Raw genomic sequence first — 19,963 nt, forward strand, 5'->3', positions numbered from 1 at the left:
TAAAAACCAACAACAACAAATTCTATAAATACATTCAAAGCAGGAGACCATTTAGGGAGGCGATTGGACCCTTGGATGATAAGGGAGTCAAAGGTGTCCTAAAGAACGATAAGGAGATTGCAGAGAAGCTAAATGAATTCTTTGCATCTGTCTTCACAGTGGAAGATATAGGGCAGATCCCTGAACCTGAACTAACATTTGCAGGAAGGGATTCTGAGGAACTGAGACAAATAGTGGTAACGAGAGAGGAAGTTCTAGGCTTAATGGACAATATAAAAACTGACAAATCACCGGGCCCGGATGGCATCCACCCGAGAGTTCTCAAAGAACTCAAAGGTGAAATTGCTGATCTGCTAACTAAAATATGTAACTTGTCCCTCGGGTCCTCCTCCGTGCCTGAGGACTGGAAAGTGGCAAATGTAACGCCAATCTTCAAAAAGGGATCCAGAGGGGATCCCGGAAATTACAGGCCAGTTAGCTTAACTTCTGTCCCTGGAAAACTGGTACAAAGTATTATTAAAGCTAGATTAACTAAGCACATAGAAGAACAAGCCTTGCTGAAGCAGAGCCAGCATGAATTCTTTGAGAGTGTCAACAAGCATATAGATAGAGGTGATCCAGTGGACATAGTGTACTTAGACTTTCAAAAAGCGTTTGACAAGGTACCTCACCAAAGGCTTCTGAGGAAGCTTAGCAGTCATGGAATAAGAGGAGAGGTCCTCTTGTGGATAAGGAATTGGTTAAGAAGCAGAAAGCAGAGAGTAGGAATAAACGGTCAGTTCTCCCAATGGAGGGCTGTAGAAAGTGGAGTCCCTCAAGGATCGGTATTGGGACCTGTACTTTTCAACTTGTTCATTAATGACCTAGAATTAGGAGTGAGCAGTGAAGTGGCCAAGTTTGCTGACGACACTAAATTGTTCAGGGTTGTTAAAACAAAAAGGGATTGTGAAGAGCTCCAAAAAGATCTCTCCAAACTGAGTGAATGGGCGGAAAAATGGCAAATGCAATTCAATAGAAACAAGTGTAAAATTATGCATATTGGAGCAAAAAATCTTAATTTCACATATACGCACATGGGGTCTGAACTGGCGGTGACCGACCAGGAGAGAGACCTCGGGGTTGTAGTGGACAACACGATGAAAATGTCGACCCAGTGTGCAGCAGCTGTGAAAAAGGCAAATTCCATGCTAGCGATAATTAGGAAAGGTATTGAAAATAAAACAGCCGATATCATAATGCCGTTGTATAAATCTATCGTGCGGCCGCATTTGGAATACTGTGTACAGTTCTGGTCGCCTCATCTCAAAAAGGATATTAGAGTTGGAAAAGGTTCAGAAGAGGGCAACCAGAATGATCAAGGGGATGGAGCGACTCCCTTACAAGGAAAGGTTGCAGCATTTGGGGCTTTTTAGTTTAGAGAAAAGGCGGGTCAGAGGAGACATGATAGAAGTGTATAAAATTATGCATGGCATTGAGAAAGTGGATAGAGAAAAGTTCTTCTCCCTCTCTCATAATACTAGAACTCGTGGACATTCAAAGAAGCTGAATGTTGGAAGATTCAGGACAGACAAAAGGAAGTACTTCTTTACTCAGCGCATAGTTAAACTATGGAATTTGCTCCCACAAGATGCAGTAATGGCCACCAGCTTGGATGGCTTTAAAAGAAGATTAGACAAATTCATGGAGGACAGGGCTATCAATGGCTACTAGCCGTGATGGCTGTGCTGTGCCACCCTAGTCAGAGGCAGCATGCTTCTGAAAACCAGTTGCCGGAAGCCTCAGGAGGGGAGAGTGTTCTTGCACTCAGGTCCTGCTTGCGGGCTTCCCCCAGGCACCTGGTTGGCCACTGTGAGAACAGGATGCTGGACTAGATGGGCCACTGGCCTGATCCAGCAGGCTCTTCTTATGTTCTTATGCCTAAAGCAATTGTTCAAATTTGGTATGTAGTCCTCTGGCCATGCTGATTTCTGACTGCTATGGCCACAGGTACTTAAAAGACTTAGATTGAAGCCCATGACACAAATTTGCAAAAGAAATCTGCCACCCTCTCTCTCTCTCTCTCTGTGGTTTAAAAATAAGAGACAGGGACAGGAGCTCCCATAGGCCATCCCCTAACAACATGCCTGCACTGAATAGAAGGTTGGAGTATGTGATATTACATTTCCATTGCTTACTACTTGTGTAGATGCTCTATTGTCTATTATGACGCGAATACTTTTTCTTATTCAAGTCTCTCTTTGGGGACACCTAATGTTTCTTTTCATTATTGACAACTTGCATTCTCTGCTTAAAGCAAACAATCTCATGGTGCATTTGTACATTGAAGCACATAGGCGTTCTATAGCATGTGTATATTCTGGTGTTTGTTCTGCTGGAAGTCATCTCTGAACCTTTCCCCACTGATGGGGCATTCATAAGGCCTTTCTTCTGTGTGGATTCTCTGATGTTTGTTTTTCTGAGAAACATCACGGAATCTTTTCTCACAGAAGGAGCATGCACAAGGTTTTTCTCCTGTGTGAATTCTCTCATGTTTGTTAAGATCTGATTTGTTGGCAAAGTTCTTCCCACACTCAAGGCACATGTAATCTTTCTCTCCTGAGTGAGTCACCTGGTGTTTAATAAGATTAGAGCTGCAGGTGAAAGTTTTCTCGCAGGTGAGGCATTTATATGGTTTTTCTCCTGTATGAATCCTCTGGTGCTTATTCAGGCAAGATTTCACACGGAATCTCTTTCCACAGCCCCCGCATTCATAGGGTTTCTCTCCTGTGTGGATCCTGTAGTGTGCATGTAGGTGAGATTTGACGCTAAATCTTTTCCCACAGTCAGGGCAGCCATAAGGCTTCTCTCCTGTATGGACTCGTAAATGGACATTAAGGTTGGATTGCTGGTCAAAACATTTCCCGCATTCGGCACATGAATATGGCTTTTCTCCAGTATGGATTCTCTGGTGTTTAATTAGGTTTGAACGCCGATCAAAACTTCTCCCACACTCAGAACAGGCATAATTTCTTTTTGACACAGCGATTCCAATTCGGGGCCTGCTTCTGGTCATTTTAATGAAATTTCCTTTTTTGGGAGTGGCATATTCCTGTGTCAGCTCTGGTAATATTGCCTGACATCTTACTGGTATGATCTCTGTTGCTTTGGACAGCTTGGAATCTCTTGCATGGATCCTTTGGTGCTTATTCAGGCATGATTTCACACGGAATCTCTTTCCACAGCCCCCACATTCAAAGGGTTTCTCCCCTGTGTGGATCCTGTAGTGTGCATGTAGGTGAGATTTGATGCTAAACTTTTTCCCACAGTCAGGGCAACCATAAGGCTTCTCTCCAGTATGGATTCGCAAATGGACATTAAGGTTGGATTGCTGGTCGAAGCGTTTCCCACATTCAGCACATGGATATGGCCTCTCTCCAGTGTGGATTCTCTGGTGTTTAATTAGGTTTGAACGCCGATCAAAACTTCTCCCACACTCAGAACAAGCATAATTTCTTTTTGACACAGTGATTCCTTTTCGGGGCCTGCTCCTCGTCATTTTTCTGGAAGCTGTATAACCATGTGTCAGCTCTGGTAATATTCCTGGATGTCTTAATGGTTTGATCTCAATTGCTTCAGACAGCTTGGGATCAAAGAAAATATCCCACCACAATGTCTCAGTTAGTTGCTCTGCTGCAGGTTCTTCCTGCTGAGGATTCTTCTGCACATCCACATCTTCTGACTCACCACCTGCAGAAACACAGAAAACATTAATGGAGGTTGATCATTGAGCTTCATGGAGATGGAAGGTGGCAAGAGGAGAAATATGAATGTGGCAGGGAAAGCAAGAGTAAGAGTAAAACAGGTCCTCAAGTTAGGTAGGAAAGTTCTCATAATTGATCCTCTGGTGGAAAGATACCCAAACCACCTGTGCAGGTGCCACAAATGGCAGTCTTCATGAATTTTTGACATGCCCGTAAAGGCCAGAGAAATTATTCCAGGGCCTTACTACAGTCTAGAGCAGGAATGGCTAGGCTGCATCCAGCCCCACAAGATTTTTCTGGTGGCCTCCAAAGAATCCCCGTTTTAAAAAAAAAAATTGGGCTGCTCCTGTAGGTTTCCCACTGTGAGGCCATAAGGTTTTTGTGGCCCCATGCTTCCTTAAAAACACAATTCATTTTAAAAAACTAATTCTTATTTTCTTTTAATTTTAACAACATTACTGGGTGCTTTCATATGTGCCCATAGTGATTCTGTGATAGCAAATAGTTTTTTGTGCCCCTGCATTTGCCCATTTTAAAAACTTTTTGTTAAGTTGGCCACCCTCCCTTTGACATATGGCCCCTGGAGGGTTGACCATGGGTCAAAGTGGCCCTTGTCCAAAAAATGATTAGCCACCCTTGGTTTAGAGCAGCGTTACCCAACCTTTTTCAACCCAACACCCCTTTGCAAAATCTTTTTGTGCCCAACGCCCCCCTCAGATTAAGTATATGGCAATGCTTCCTATTCTTCCCTTAAAATATGAGTAATGCATAAAAGGTATTTTCAATTATTATACTGATAGTTTTTATCATGCCTTTTTATTGCACTGATTACATATTGAATTCTTAGTATGATTTATTAATATACATACATAGTTATAGAAAAGTAAATAAAATGAGATTTTTTATAAAATACTAATGTGATCCTTGAGCTTGATGAGTTTTGGCTAACTTCACAATATCTGGAGTATACTTGGATAGTAATAATCTTAAGTCACCACGACTAACAATATCCAAACGGTTTTGATTCTTCACTAGCATGTGATTCACTGCACTAAATCCTCGTTCAACAAGATTGGAAGATGGAAAGGCAATATAAAGAACTAATTAAGTCCACACAGTATGAACCAAGAGAATACACTGTGTTACTTAACAACAAACTCATTCAGTTTACTGCCATTGTTTCGTTAAACAAGTTCATTTAAACATCACAGAAACAACGGGTAGCGAGTGTGTCCTATTCCTGAAGAAAACCAGCGAATGACTGTCTGCGTCACCCGTTTGCACACGGCACTCATCCGTTGGAAGAATGTGCCCTCCACCAATACACCCAGCTTATCAAACACTCTCTCGTGATTGGTTCCAACATCCCTCAAGACAGCATCAGAACATTACCTAGCGCCGGGACGTGGCTAATATCCCCATTCCTTGATATGACACTGGCCGCTATTCAGAATTTCTTTACTAAAGAGCACCCGCTATTTATAATGTTATTTCCATGAACTGAGACTATTAAATACATTCTAACTGGGGACAAAACAGTTTAAAAATTAATGATTTGTATATTAAATAAAATTAAACTTAAATGCTTCAACTGTCGCATCAGACCGCCAAATGTCAACGCCCCTCTAATGAACCCAAACGCCCCCCCTAAAGTTTGTAGTCATGCCAACACCCCCTGAAAGGCTGTAATGCCCCCCAGGGGGGCGCTATCGCCCACGTTGGGAATCGCTGGTTTAGAGCAATGTTTTGCACTGTGTTTTAGGGACCATTGCGTTTTAGGGACCCTAGTCCTCAGTGGAAAGTGATGGACTTGGTGGACCATGTCCCATGCCACTATTGATCTTCCTCTATGCTGAGGAAGAATGTTGCATGTGTCCTAGATATGCTCTCATACACTAGAAAAGTGAGGCTCAACAGACCTGGCCAGTGCCTTGCATGAACTGACTGTGTGCTCTGTGAACATTCTCCTCTTCCTTGATCATTTGGTTGCCCTCTTCTGCACCATTTCCAGCTTTATGATGTCTTTTTTGAAATGGGGTAACCAAAACAGCACACAGCATTCCAGATATGGATGCAATATGTACGTATGTAGAGGCATTATTATATTAGTAGTTTTATTTTCAATCCCTTTCCTAATAATCTCTTGCTTAGAATTTACCTTCTTCACTGCCACAGCATGCTGAGTTGATATTTTTATTGAATTATTCACCGCGATCCCAAGATCTCTTTCCTGAACAGTCAACACCACTTTGCCCCCATCAACAGCGCCACCTCTGCTATCTTTTTGGCGCCTTTTGAAGACTTTCCTCTTTCAACAAGCCTTTTAAGTTGAGACCTATCCCACTCTGCATCTGAGTCAAAATTGTTTAATATGTTTTTTAATAATGTTTTAACCCTTTTTAAGGTTGTTTTTTAAAATGTTTTTAATGCTGTTTTGTTTTAATGTATTTTAAGATCTGTTTTTATGATTTTTAAATTATTTTAGTGCTTTGTTTGCCGCCCTGGGCTCCTGCTGGAAGGGCAGGATACAAATTAAATAAATAAATAAATAAATAACATTTATGTGAAGGGTTTTTTTTGTCCCTTTGTGCATCACTTTATGCTTAGCTCGTTTGTCATTTTGTTATCTGTTCCTCAGTCTGGAGAGGTCCTTTTGGAACTTTTCACATTATTTAATGTGGAAAACTTTGTAGGCAAGAAAGTGGCCTAGAGTCAGTTCTACACTTCTGTCTGCTCACTAGAGGAAGATGATGATGATCATAGAATCATAGAGTTGGAAGGGGCCTATAAGGCCATCAAGTCCAATCCCCTGCTCAGTGCAGGAATCCAAATCAAAGCACTCCTGACAGATGGCTGTCCAGCTGCCTCTTGAATGCCTCCAGTGTCGGAGAGCCCACTACCTTTCTAGGTAATTTGTTCCATTGTCGTATGGCTCTAACAGTTAGGAAGTTTTTCCTGATGTTCAGTTGAAATCTGGCTTCCTGCAACTTGAGCCCATTATTCTGTGTCCTGCACTCTGGGACAATCGAGAAGTGATCCCAGCCCTCCTGTGTGTGATAACCTTTCATGTACTTGAACAGTGCAATCATATCTCCCCTCAGTCTTCTCTTCTCCAGGCCAAACATGCCCAGTTCTTTCAGTCCCCTCATAGGGCTTTGTTTCCAGTCCCCTGATCATCCTTGTTGCCCTCCTCTGAACCTGTTCCAGTTTGTCTGCATCCTTCTTGAAGTGCGGAGACCAGAACTGGATGCAGTACTCAAGATGAGGCCTAACCAGTGCTGAACAGAGGGAAACTAATACTTCATGCGATTTGGAAACTATACTTCTGTTAATGCGGCCTAAAACAGCATTTGCCTTTTTTGCAGCCACATCGCACTGTTGGCTCATATTCAGCTTGTGATCAACGACAATTCCAAGATCCTTCTTACATGTCGTATTGCTGAGTCAAGTATCCCCCATCTTATAACTGTGCATTTGGTTTCTTCTTCCTAATGATGATAATTTATAACCCATCCATCATTGAAAGGTCCCAGATGGGTTACAAAAATTTTAAAATACAGCATTAAAAAAACAACAACCCTAAAATTACAAAATAGGGTGGGTCTTAAAAATATATGTCTCAGGTGTGTCTTCAGCATTTGTCTGAAACTGTCAGATGCACCTTGGTGGGGAGGGAATTCCACAACATAGGGTCCACCACAGAGAATGCCCTCTCCTGGGCCACCCCGCTCACACACACAAACTGGTGGAACTACCAAAAAGGCCCCCTTACTGATCTCATCACCCAAGAAGGTCTACAGAGAAGGACGTGGTCTTCCAGATATCTGAGGCCTAAGTGGTTTAGGGCTTTAAACCCTAGTGTGAGCACCTTCAATTAAGCCCAGAAATGAACTGGCAACAAATGTAGCTGTTTCAAAACAGGAATCATATGTGGTCTAAAGGGAACCCTAGCCAGTAATCTGGCTGCTGGATATTGGACCAGTTGAAGTTTTTGAGTTGTCTTCAAGGGCAGCCCCACATAGAGTGCACTGCAATAATCCAGTCTGGAAGTTATCAGAGCATGGAATATCATAGCCAAGTCATCTCTGTCCAAAAGGGCCCGAAGCTGGCAAACCAGCTGGAGGCTGAAAAAGGCACTCATAACCACTGAGGCCACCTGAGCCTCCAGAGACAAGATTGAACCCAGGAGCACCCCTAAGTTACAGACTTGATCCTTCCAGGGGAGTGTAACCCCATCCAGGGGTTGAGAACTCAGGACACAGAACACCTCTTATTTTGTCAGGATTCAGCTTCAATTTATTGGCCCACATTCAGTCCATCACCACTTTCAAGCATCAGTCTAACACTTCAACCACCTCGCCTAACTCAGATGGAACAGAAAGATAGAGCTTGGTGTCATCTGCACATTGGTGACACCTCATTTCAAATCTCCTGATGACAGCTCCCAGTGGCTTCATTTAGATGTTTAATGCAAGGGGGGAAAGATGGAACCCTGAGGGACACCACAGGATAGTTCCCACAGTGCTGAACAATAGCTTCCCATAACTACTTTGTGCAGGTAGGAGCAGAACCACTGAAGCACTGTACCCCCAACCACTACCTCCCTGAGACTCTCCAGACGGATACCATGGTCAACAGTATCAAACCCTGGCGAGAGACTGAGCAGAGTTGCACTCCCTCTAGCTCTCTCCAGAAAGATGCCATCAACCCAGATGACCAAGGCATTTTCAGTTCCATGGCCATGCCTGAAGCTAGACTGGAATGGATCCACATAATCAGTTTCCTCCAAGCATGCTTGAAGCTGGACTGCCACTACCTTCTCGAGCACCTTGCCCCAAAAGGGGATATTTGCCGCTGGGCACAACCATACCAAGGCTAAAAGTGGTAGATGAGGGATGAGAACCTATGGCCCTGGGACCTTTCCCAAAACATGCCCCTCATCAGTCTTTCTCTGCATCCTCCTCAAGCGGTTTTCTCTGGCTGTAACATGTTCTTGAACTGCGATCATACTTCTGTACTTGCCAGGATTGAGAGACGTGTGTGATGGGAATATAGAAACCTCTGGCTTTTGTGTGGATGGCGTATAGCCTACTGCACAAAGGTAAGAGGTCACGTCTTGTTGCTCCCCCTGTTTGGCTTCTGTCCCTGCCCACCACTGGCGTGTGGCCCCCAGAAAGCTGCCCATGAGGGAATGTGGCCTTCAGGCTGAAAAAGTTCCCCACCCTGGCTGTAGATTTAACTTGTGGCACACTTGCCAAAATGTTAATTCAGCCAGAGCTGCCCAGATAACTCTTACTCAACCATCATCCCTTCCCCCTATCTGTCTTTTCACCCTCCTCCATTTAAGAAAACTGGAGGAAAAGAAGGCAGGAGGAGCTGCCTAAGAAGAGGTGAATGCAGCAATGATCCATCTATCCCCTGTGGTTCCAGTGTACTATGTCCTTTGATCTCTCAGATACAGGACAGCTAACGGCAGTGGAGGGCCATGCTAAACCCACCTTAATGGGCTCTCACCCAGTCCTTATACTTTTGTTCCAAAACAGTTGATCTAACACCTCACCTACAGAAGGACCTCTTGGGCTCTTCTCCTCCTCCTCACACTCCTGAATCTCTTCCTCTTGTCCTATCTGGAAGATCATCTCATATTCTCGGTGCTGGGAAATCTCATCTGGATTTGGAGGTAGCAATTCTGGGTCACAGGAAAGAAATAAGATCAGGGGAGGTGTGTATGAAATGCCAATCAATAATACCAATTGCCTTTCTGGATCAGACTAAAAACCATCAAGGTCCATCACTCTTTCTTGATCAGTGCCAGCCAGATGTTCCTTGGCTAGCTTTACATTCATCAGACTTCTGTGCTGGAGGGTGAAATGTGGCATACAAAGGAATGGGAAAGTTGTCATAAGACCCAGCTGAGGATGACCAAATGACTCTTAGGATTTTAAAAACACACAAGTAACCAAAGGTCAAAGGAAAGGAACAAAGGGTAAAAAATGTTTTTTCCTGTCTTGGAAAAAGGCAACTGGAGCAGGCTTTTATTAATCTTTTGCTTTATTGATCCCCTCCCCATATACTACTACTACTACTTTTTTTCTTGTTCCTTTCCCATAGCCCTTTAAAGCAGCCTTGTGGTGAACTTCCCTATAAGCAAGTAGTATCAGAAAGCGCTGGCTCTTTGGGAGATCAGATATGGTCTTGACCCTTCCTCTTTACCTATCATCCTGATATAAGAGCCCTGCTGGATCAGGCCAGTGCCCCTGCTAGTCCAGCATCCTGTTCGCACGATGGTCAACCGATGGGAAGCCCACAAACAGGATCTGAGCACAAGAGCGCTCTACCCTCCTGCAGTTGTCAGCACCTGGTATTTGGAAGCATACCGCCTCCGACTATGAAGATACAACATAACCATCATGGCTAGTAGCCATTGGTAGCCTTTTTCACCATGGTAATCCTAGATTACTTCCACCCACTCTTTCGCGCAAAGTGGGGATTTATTATTTTATGTATTTCTATACCCCACTTTTCTTCATATAGTTCAAGGCAATTTACAAAAATAGGGAAAATACAACAATAACAATATATAAAAGAAACAACAGCAATACAAGCCAGCAATAGCACAGTTTAAAAGAAAAAGAAAAAAAAGGCATAAAACATAATAAAAGCCAGAGTTGTTTTGTTTTTAATCCAGGGTGAAAAATGGAAGGATATATAATTATTGCGAGTAGCAATAAAAATCCAGCCTCTGAACACCAAAAGCTTTCCAAAATAGGGAGGTCTTTATGCTGCAGCAGAAGGCTAAAAAGGAAAGCAAACCTCCTTAGTTAGGGAGTTCCAAAATCTGGCTGTAGCTACAAAGAAATGTGTCCCGACCAAATGCGGATTTGGAAATGACAAGGATAGAATCAGTATTTCCTAATTTTTCCAGAAGCACACTCTTTCCTCTCCTCCTAAATTAAAGTTTTACAGCTAAGAGACAAAACAGCTAAGGTAAAATAACTGAATTGAAACTGGAGGCAAACTTCAGTCTGATACCCCAAAGGTTTTGCTTTCAAAATCCACAAAAGGCTCTTGCATTTCTGCATGGCATAAGCCACTTTTCTGGGTATTGCTGCTAGATTGGAAGAGTGGCAATAGGCAGCCTCCTACTACTTTTATAATGTTGAACGAACCAGATTTTTAAACCCCATCACGGAAAACTTTCCTGGCGGGTCTGCAAATTGGTTACTAAAATACTTGTTGGCTGATACAGACAAGGCTGTCACCATGACTGTAGCCACATTTATTTACTCCATCCAAGTTATACGCAAGAAAATTCCTTTTTAGATAACTATGTCCTATTTTAATGATGTACTGCTATTTATACTTTTTTGTATAGTGTATGTCGTTTTTTAGTCAGTTTGACTAATCAATTTGTATATTGGGTCTCTGACCGCATAATAAAATTTGATTTGATTTGAATAGGCAGCCTCCACTGAGGGTAAGCAAGTCATTTCTGCTGCATCTCCATGTTGTAAGTAACTGAATGTTTCAATTGCACACAGTGCAGAGACGGGTCAGAAATACCTACCCCAGCAGAGGCTGATTTGAAGGAAACAGGACCAGTGCAGTGGATCATGCAGTGGGCAGTGTCATGGCCCTGCCCTAGAATTTGGAGCCAGAGAAGGAAGATGGCCCAGCTGAGACCAGAGTTGCTGTGCTTCTGACTGGGGAACTGGACCAGGTCCTGGCAATAAGCCTGAGGATGGTGGCTGATAGCCCACTGAGCTTGGAGCTAGCTGGCAGAGGCTGCAGAACAGATGCCCACAGGAGCAGAAACAGGATCCTCATGAGTATCTTCCCCCGAGCCTGGGGGATTGAGTGCCTCTTGTATCACCACAGCTGCCCAATGATGCAGGAGGTCAGTGACGAAAAGCAGCTATTGTCTTCAGGTCAGAGGAACAGCCCTTTAAGAATCTACATCTTTCAAGCAAGGAGGCAGAGCTTAGAAGGGGGGAGGGGGGAGGTAGAGGTTCATATAAGGCTTTTGTCTGAGCAAGTTGCTCACAAGGGGTTGTCCACAGTGCTGCAGCAGCTTGCCTGCCTCAATGTTCTGTCTTGTGGGTACAACCTATAGGCAGAACCAGAGCTTGGAAAAATTACTTTTTTGAACTACAACTCCCATCAGCCCCAGCCAGCACGTGCTGGCTGGGGTTGATGGGAGTTGTAGTTCAAAAAAGTAACTTTTCCAAGCTCTGGGCAGAACAGGCAGCTTCCTAGGTGAATGGGTACTTTGGGCTCACAGGAGGCTTTGATTATTTAATTGATAGAAATGAGGAAATAACAAGTTGGGTGTGAACTAAAATCAACACTAATTATGTGTTAATCCTGCAAAGCATAGAGGATCCCTAGTTTCTCTTGGCAGCCTTATCATTTATAACAATGTGAACAAATAGATACGGCACACAAGGAAGCTACTTTATCTTCAGTCATAACTGAGCTTAATGTTCTGAAAGTTCTTATCATCCAGTTCCATGTTGCTTTGCGTATGAATCTGAAGACAGGCAATCCAAAAATGTTTAAAATTAAATAATACAAAAACAACACAATGCAATATTCTTTCATCACAGAGAGGCCCTCACCAAGCCCAGTTTCATCCTCATGACTCACAACATCCTTGATAATTTTTTCCTTTGATCTCTGCAGACCTGCAAGCCATGGCTCTTCTCCCAACTCACGCTGGAGAACTGGGTCAGGTTTGGACATCAAGAACTCTAGGCCAAGGGAAAAGAGACACAGTGAGGGAGAGTTAATGTTATGTTTTGGTACTAACCATTGAACAGAAGAAGCTGATTTATCCCAGATTAGGCTATCTGTCCATTTAGCCCAGTACTGTCGTCTCAGGCAAAGATCTTTCCCATCACCTCCTGCCTGAACCTTTTAAGTGGAGATGCCAGAGACTGAACCTAGGATCTTTTGCACACAAAGCAGGCATTCAGCCAGTGCTTCACAGGGCTCATTCAGATGACTGTATAATCTACGATAAGATCGCTTTGTGTGTTCATTAATTTTCCATGGTCCATACGACATCACCTGTTAAAGTGGATTTTCTCGCTGTTAAATCCGCTTTGGCATTACCGCAAAAAATGCAATTTGCTTTTTTAAACCGGGAATCATCCACTGTACCTTCAGGTACTAGGATACAATACCGTGGACTTTAGAGCACGAGGCATTCCGTGGGCGGTGCTTGGGCATTTCCCCATACCCCTTCTCTCATTCACAGCCAAGCATGTATTTCCACTTTTGTGCATGTTCAAAAATGACCAGGGAAAGCCCGGGAAAACTGAACCAATCAGAGTAATGGGGTGGTGTTGGGGGGGGCGGGCTCTGCAACTTCTACTGCGCAGATGCAAAAAAGCGCATTTAAGCAGAAGCAGAAGCAGCTGTTAATTTTTAGCCAGTGTGCGAACTGGGTGGCAATTGTTGTTTGTAAAGCCCCCCTTTTCCTGGCTGGTCTCACTCAAGTGCGGCTGATTGGTGCAGGGAGCTCGCTTTGCTCTTTCCTCCTCGCTCGGAGACAGACAGACACGCACAGGCACACACAGCGGAGAAAAGCGAGAGCCTGGCGCTTTGTACAGGGCCACGGGAAGGAAAGGGAGAAGGAGGGGGTGAAGGCAATGGAGCATCAAGTTTTGCCCGAAGTGGTTGGGAAGCCTCTCTCAGTAGCTCTTCCCTGACGCTGACGCTGCCTATGCAGAGAAGGAGAGGCACGCAGAGCAAGAGAGAGAATGGGGAGGAGCTGTTCTGGAGAAATAAGTGGAATTGCCAGCTGTGTGTATCTCCAGAAAGGTTAATATGCATAAAGGCAGAAAAGCATACAGTTGGTTTTGCGAAATATTGCAAATGCAACCAAAAAACCCACAGGAATTATTGGCATATAAGTGGTTTGCTAGATGGCCACCCGCAACCATCTAAGAAGGCTCTGGAAGGGAGCGGAGGAAGGGGTCGCTGGTGGCGAGGGCCAGCTGGGGAGAGAGCGGGCAGTGATGCCAGGCCGCCCCCACACAGGGCGAGACCCCAGGGAGGCTCCCAGGCAACCCCTTTCCTTGCAGGAGCCTCTCTCCCACAGGCTGCTTGAAGCTATGTTCGCCAGCCTGAGGGAGAGTTGGGCGGCAAGCAGCGAGGGAAGCTGCCAAATCAGCTGTGGGGCGCTCTGACAGCAGCTGGCAGGGGGTGCTGCCAGGCAAGGCGCCAAGCAAAAGGGGCAGCAGGCGATGGAGAAGGAAGGGATGCCAGGCGCCCCGGCACCCCTTCCCCCTCTCCAGAGTGCATTCAGCATCCTTTGGCTAGGAACCCCTGGCTCCAGGCCAGGATTTCATTCTTGCCTGCAGCCTTCTGCTCTCTCGCCAGGCCTGTATGTCTCCAGAATGTTTACTATGCATAAAGGCAAAAACACATACATTCGTTTTTGCGTTATATTGTAAATATAAGCACACAAAAATACAGGAATTATTGGCATATCAGCACCACCACCCCTGCCGACCCTGCTCCAGAGTGGCGAGCAGCAAGGAACTCCATTACACCCGCAGGAAATTCAAACTTTTGCACTGTTACAGTCAAGCGCATGCGCGATATTGTGCTTCATTGCAAAGGGGAGAGGAGCATACGTCATATTTTGCGGACCAATTGGCTGATAGGGGGAGTGTTATGGGCGGAGCTGGGAAAAAGCAAGAAGTATGGGTCCTCCTGCTGCATGTGCGGGCACAAAAAAAGCATTTTTTTAATCGGGAACAGCAAACAAACTGGCAAAGTGAGGACTGTCAGATGACGAACCGGATATGGAAAACATGGATTATCCCACTCCGTTTGGATGAGCCCACAGTCCCTCCCCTCATTCAAAGATATTAAAATGGGGTAAATTCAGCATTAGTTTCAGGGTGGAAAGAGACAGTGATCCGGATGCATGCTAGAACAGCCGTGCTAATTTCTAGACAAAGCAACTCCATTACTTTGCCACCCTGGGCTCATGCTGGGAAGAAGTGCGGGATATAAATCAAATAATAAATAAATAAATACTTTGTGCCCCTGGCAGCTATTGTTATCAGAGAAGCTTCTGCGATTTCCAGCTGCGCTTCTACAGGTTGAGCCAACAGTGGGCATACTGGCAGCATGCACTGAACTCGGTCCTAATTAATTTTTACTAACCGATCAGAGCCATAGCTTTTGAAGGTATCAAATGTCAGTCCAGGGCTTCTGTATGGCATGGGACTGGTGAAGCCTTGGAAATCTTAGGAAATTTCAGCACAGGCTGTCTAAAAACTGCAGCTTCAAAGGGATCAAAGGGGCACATGAATTTGTCCTAACAGGAATTAAATGGGACCCTTACCTAGAGAGGCCATGTTCTCAGAATTCTCCTGCATGACACTGTAATATAAAGTCCTTTGGTCCTCATCGAGAAGATCCCACTCCTCTTGGGTGAAATAGACAGCCACTTCCTGGAAAGCTACAGGCCACTAGCAGATGAAGAAAAGAAAATTAATGCATTTAACCTAGCTCCTACTTCTGTTACAACTAAACATGTGGTTTAGCAACACTGTTGTGATGGGTGTGTTGCCTTTTGAACCTTAAATACTTATTCAGCCTCCACAGGTAGGTAAAATAAAGGTTTATGATATGGGGTGACATATAGCTTCCTGGCAGAGACTTAAACAAAGGCCTGCAACAGGGTTTCTGCAAGTTGACGAGAAGAGAGGGAGGAGGGAGATAGTGTGCTGAGCTATAATTAGAGGAGAGTGTTGTGGTGGGGACCCCATCAGCATCTGGGTGGCTACTGTGAGAACAGAATGCTGGACTAGGTAGGCCTTTGATTTGATCTAGCAAGGCTCTTCTTATAACAACGTGTCTGAATACAACACAGGGTGCTTCCAGACTGCAGCTGTTTTTGGGTGGGATTCAATTACATATCAGCAAATTCAGGCTGTGCAATTAAAGCTGACCTGGAGGTTTTGCATAGCAAACCCGCATCCCCAAAAGACTGGACTAGGGACGGGAAACTGCACTGAAAGTGTGGGATAACAATAGCTTGACATGATGTTGTCTAATTTCCCCACAAAGGAATCAGGATGAATGCTCAATAAACAAGTTGTCTGGAAGCAACCATACTGGGTTATTAGTGGGTTAGAGTGCTGGAGTGGGACTCGAGAGGCCAAGGTTCAAATCCCCACTCAGCCATGATGTTTGCTGGGTGACCTTGGGCCAGTCACAGTCTCTCAGCCTAACCTACCTCACAGGGTTGTTGTGAGGATGACATGGAGAGGGAGAGCCATGTATGCCACCTTGAGCTTGTTGGAGGGAAAGGTGGGATATAAATGTAATGATTACAAAAATAAATAAATATATGCCCCTTTATGTAAGATCAGTGGACCTCAAGGTGTGGGCCAGGCTTCCCTGGAGAGGTGAGAGCTGACAAAAGAGGTTTAGCTCCCTAGGTTTTCTTTTCTTTGCTGGCTTGTGCTCTAACTGAACCAAGAAGACTGCCAACATCCCTATCTGTGCAATGCAGAAGGCTCTATCCCCTACCCTTAGTGTCACTCTGTAAATGTGCAGGGCTAATGAAACAACTGCCTGTTTTGAGCAAGTGTTTTCCTTTTCTAGTATGTGAAAAGACAGGCACAAATCAGGCCAACAAACCATTCCCATTTCACTTTATTTGCAGAGCCATAGGCCATCGCACAAGTCCAACACACATTCCGTTTTAAAATGAACAGAACTAAAACAGTTAATGTTAAAAGGCCAAAACAGTCCATTTAAAATTAAAAAGGGGAATACAGTTCACAATAAAGAATCCTTATAAACTGAAAACAGCTCCGAAGGGCCGTATAGGGCTTATCTGACCATGATCATATAAAAGACCTTATGAAGATTACTGTTACCACGTAGAGCCCCCAAAGGTGTCAGATCGATATATAATTTGCTCATAGTTTTTGAGCTGCCAGGGCAAATAAGGACACTCTATGTGTTATATAGGCTTCTACATCAGACATCAGGTAACATATTTTTTCGCTATCTGAGACCAGGTACTGACTTGCCAGCAAGCCCTTCAGATACTTTACACAAGGATTCAAGTAAATAGGACAAGACAACAGATAATGGGGAAGATCCTCCACTTCCAATGTTACGCATACGTAGAGTCTCTGAGGGCAGCACAGATACTAAAATTGGAACAATACAGAGAAGATTAGCACGGCCAACAAACAGAATCTCAACTTTTCATAGTTTCATAGGGTACCTGCTGCCGAAGATAGATCTCAGCCAGCTGAGCTGCCTCTTCACTGCTGCTTGGCTTTTTGGCTGTCACCCAGGCCTGCATTCTTAAAGGCAGCACATGTAGAAACTGCTCCAAGACAACCATGTCCACAATCTGCCCCTTGGTGCGGTCCAGGGGCCGCAGCCACCTCTGGGCTGCCTCTCCCAGCCGGAAGAGAGTCTGCCGGGGAGTTTCTCCCAAAGGAATGGTAGCTGAACGAAACCTTTGTCTATTGCCTTCTTCAATGTCTTTGAACAGGGTGGCAGTGTCCACCTTGACCTCGGCATGGGTGCTGATTTCATCTTCCTTCATAGGGTGACAGGCTTCTGGGGATTTTCTGGGGGCTGAGGAACCCCACCCCATTCTAGACCAGGCATCAAATAGATCAGTTGGGCCAAAATATCCAGTTTCTTCTGTCCATTTCTGTGAAAGGGATGACTTTGAGGAAGTCATCCTGTAAAGGAAACTTTGCAGCTATTGCAGGAGAAAAGGGAAATGGGACAGCAAGCAAGTAAAGGGTATCAGAAAACATAAGCAGGCATTAAAACAATCTGTCATGCAGGAAAAAGCCTTTGCTGCTGACAGTCCACTATAAGAGCAAAAAAAAAAAAGGTACCTTTTTTTGTTACCTAAAAAACAGAGGAGCCCTGGGCTCCTACTGGGAGGAAGGGTGAGATATAAATCTAATAAATAAATAAAATAAATTCACTATAGTCTTCAGGTTGTTTCTCTGCATGCCCTTCATTCAGCCTGGGCCCCCAGTATCTCTTAAGGCTTCTACTACAGGGAGAAACAAACAGATTTGTCACAGAAGGAAAGGGACTCTACATAGGCTCAGAAATACTCGTTTGTTTCTCATGTTCCCCTGCAGCATTCTGGGAAAAGAACTACCATGGCCAAACTGTGGCTCATATTAAATCACAGCATCCTATCACTAGGAGGAAGGAAAACACACACACATAGAGGATTAATATTCTGCTTTTCAGCTAGATACCTCAAAGTGGCTAGCAACATTTATAAAATGCAGCAGATGCATCAAGAACCACATGCTCAAAAAACAAAACAACCAGACACACTTGGAGTGGAAGTCATCATAAGATATTCTTTCCCACAGGGCAGTTACTAAAAATTGGCTCTGTCAAGGTAGGGACGGGACAATTTAACTTGGAGCAGGCCCTGATGTTACCACAGCCTGCCTGTCTTGCTCCAGTAAAATAATAACACCCCTCACTTCCTGCCCCCCTACTATTTTCTGTTCCTCTTTTCCTTCAGTTTCCTGGTTTCTTCTGCCATTAAGGGAGACTTCTGGGGCTTATACCCTAGAGATGTGGGGGAGGGCAGATGCATAGTGCCAGCCTTACCCAGATCTAGCCTGAGAGTTTCTCAGTAATACAGGAGGGTACCTGGCTGGCTGCTTAAAGCATTAATTGCTCCAGAGCTGCTTGAGAGGACTGAAGAAGGAGACAGTCTTCACTTTGGTCAAAACTCCAGACACTAGAATAGAATATTTGTTTTCCCTGCTAGGCCTTCTGGGTAACAGGAATATGACAAACAGGTGAAGCAGCAGCAGCAACCTCTGCTTAACCCGGAAGACAAAACTGGCAAAATCTATATACTGTTTGGAGTTAAGAGAGAAGACAGCAGCTTCGTCTCTTGTAGCAAAACCCAGAGCCCTCTAGTGGGCAAATGGCAGTGAAATGTTTATCATTTGAATTATTGGAAAACAACCCTTACCTCTACCAACCACACAGCCGTTAATCCTCACCTGGGGAGAGCCAACAAAAAGACTGACTGATTTAAAATATATAATAACAACATTTATAAAGCTTTTAAAATTGTTAAGCTTAAAAGAAGCATTCTATTGTAGCCAACACAATAGATTATAGTGGGTGGTATTCAACTACATTTTTGTGCTAGCGCAAGGATTAACGCTAGTGCAAGAGAATTTCCCCCCTCTCATCTGGCATGCATCCTGTGCCATCCCCAAATCTGTTCTGGGGGGTTAGGGGAACCCCTGAAAAAATTTAGACAGGGTGCGGGGAGAGTAGAGAGAGGGAGATTTCTCCTCGCGCTGATGGAACAATCTGCTTCATGTTATGTTGAATACAACTCAGTGTGTACTTAGTTGCGGTGTTTCTTCAGTTTGCAAATGTGCTCATGGGCTCCAAAAAGTTGGCAACCTCTGACCCACAGAATAGTCATTCAGATAGTTCAACTCCTTGCACAAGGAAGACAACGATGTGTATGTTTTCCCAGGCATTTGGGCAGCACCAATAATACAATTGTATTGTTAAAACTGATTTTAATAGTTATGTGATCTTATCATCAATTGCTTCAAGACTTTTTAGGGAGGAGTGATATACAAATCTAATAAACCTAAGCCTCTCTTTCTCCCATTCTCTTTCTAAGTCTTTCTTCCCTGTTACTCTCCCCTTCTCCTCACGCCCTCTCCTCTGCTCAAATTGCCATGGAATCTTATCTCTATTGTCTTCCTCCCCTGCTATGCTACTACAGAGCCACCCTAGAACAGAAGCTCCCAGACTCTGGTCCATGGACCACTACTGGTCTGTGAGCTTCATACAGGTGGTCCACGACCTGCCCATATTAGATATTCATATTGATTTTTAATTCTATGGAATGCAAATTGTAATACAGTAAAATACAATATAAGAAAGAAAAGAAGCAATGAAATACAATTAAAAAATCATATCACATCTAGCACAGCACATTACCATTGCTACAACAGGCAGAAAAATCATTCAGTGGTCTGTCAAGACTATCAGCAATTTTCAAGGAATCCATGGGGGGGGGAAGTTTGGGAAGCACTGCCCTAGATGAAACTACGAACCAGGGCACAGTAAAAATAATAATAATAATAAAATAAAAATAAAATATGCATGTCTGTCTGTCCATTCATTTATCTGTCTTTCCATGGATGTTG

At 44.1% G+C, this 19,963-nt stretch overlaps 1 protein-coding gene and 1 long non-coding RNA gene across 3 annotated transcripts in view; one reads left to right on the plus strand and one right to left on the minus strand.

Annotated features, from left to right (window-relative positions):
- The window catches only part of LOC133380880 (uncharacterized), a 31,512-nt gene extending 19,696 nt beyond the window's left edge, over positions 1 to 11,816 (plus strand). Inside the window, exon 3 of the long non-coding RNA XR_009761574.1 lies at positions 11,282 to 11,816. This is a non-coding gene — a long non-coding RNA (uncharacterized LOC133380880). The remainder of the gene's footprint in view (positions 1 to 11,281) is intronic.
- LOC133380853 (zinc finger protein 436-like) lies at positions 1,676 to 18,597 on the minus strand. 2 transcript variants are annotated; one of them, XM_061618985.1, is made up of 6 exons: positions 18,426 to 18,597; positions 17,005 to 17,496; positions 15,103 to 15,229; positions 12,359 to 12,490; positions 9,301 to 9,429; positions 1,676 to 3,726 (listed from the first exon to the last, which is right to left on the minus strand). In XM_061618985.1, exons 2-6 carry the CDS (start codon positions 17,473 to 17,475, stop codon positions 2,339 to 2,341), a joined length of 2,247 nt encoding a protein of 748 aa, XP_061474969.1. In that variant the 5' UTR covers positions 17,476 to 17,496; positions 18,426 to 18,597; the 3' UTR covers positions 1,676 to 2,338. The 2 variants fall into 2 exon arrangements, with proteins under 2 accessions (XP_061474969.1, XP_061474970.1); XM_061618986.1 differs by having other exon boundaries at positions 18,384 to 18,597.
- Between the last annotated feature and the right edge of the window lie 1,366 nt (positions 18,598 to 19,963).

This window comes from Rhineura floridana, chromosome 3, assembly GCF_030035675.1.
Source record: "Rhineura floridana isolate rRhiFlo1 chromosome 3, rRhiFlo1.hap2, whole genome shotgun sequence".
Lineage (NCBI taxonomy): Eukaryota > Metazoa > Chordata > Lepidosauria > Squamata > Rhineuridae > Rhineura > Rhineura floridana.

Excerpts from the sequence above, each read along its gene's own strand:
- LOC133380853 (XM_061618985.1), bottom strand. The coding sequence starts at position 17,475 with ATGACTTCCTCAAAGTCATCCCTTTCACAGAAATGGACAGAAGAAACT. Across the intron at positions 12,491-15,102 it reads TGAGAACATGGCCTCTCTAG|AGTTCTTGATGTCCAAACCT; the intron begins GTAAGGGTCCCA and ends CCCTTGGCCTAG. Across the intron at positions 3,727-9,300 it reads CCCAAGAGGTCCTTCTGTAG|GTGGTGAGTCAGAAGATGTG; the intron begins GTGAGGTGTTAG and ends GTGTTTCTGCAG.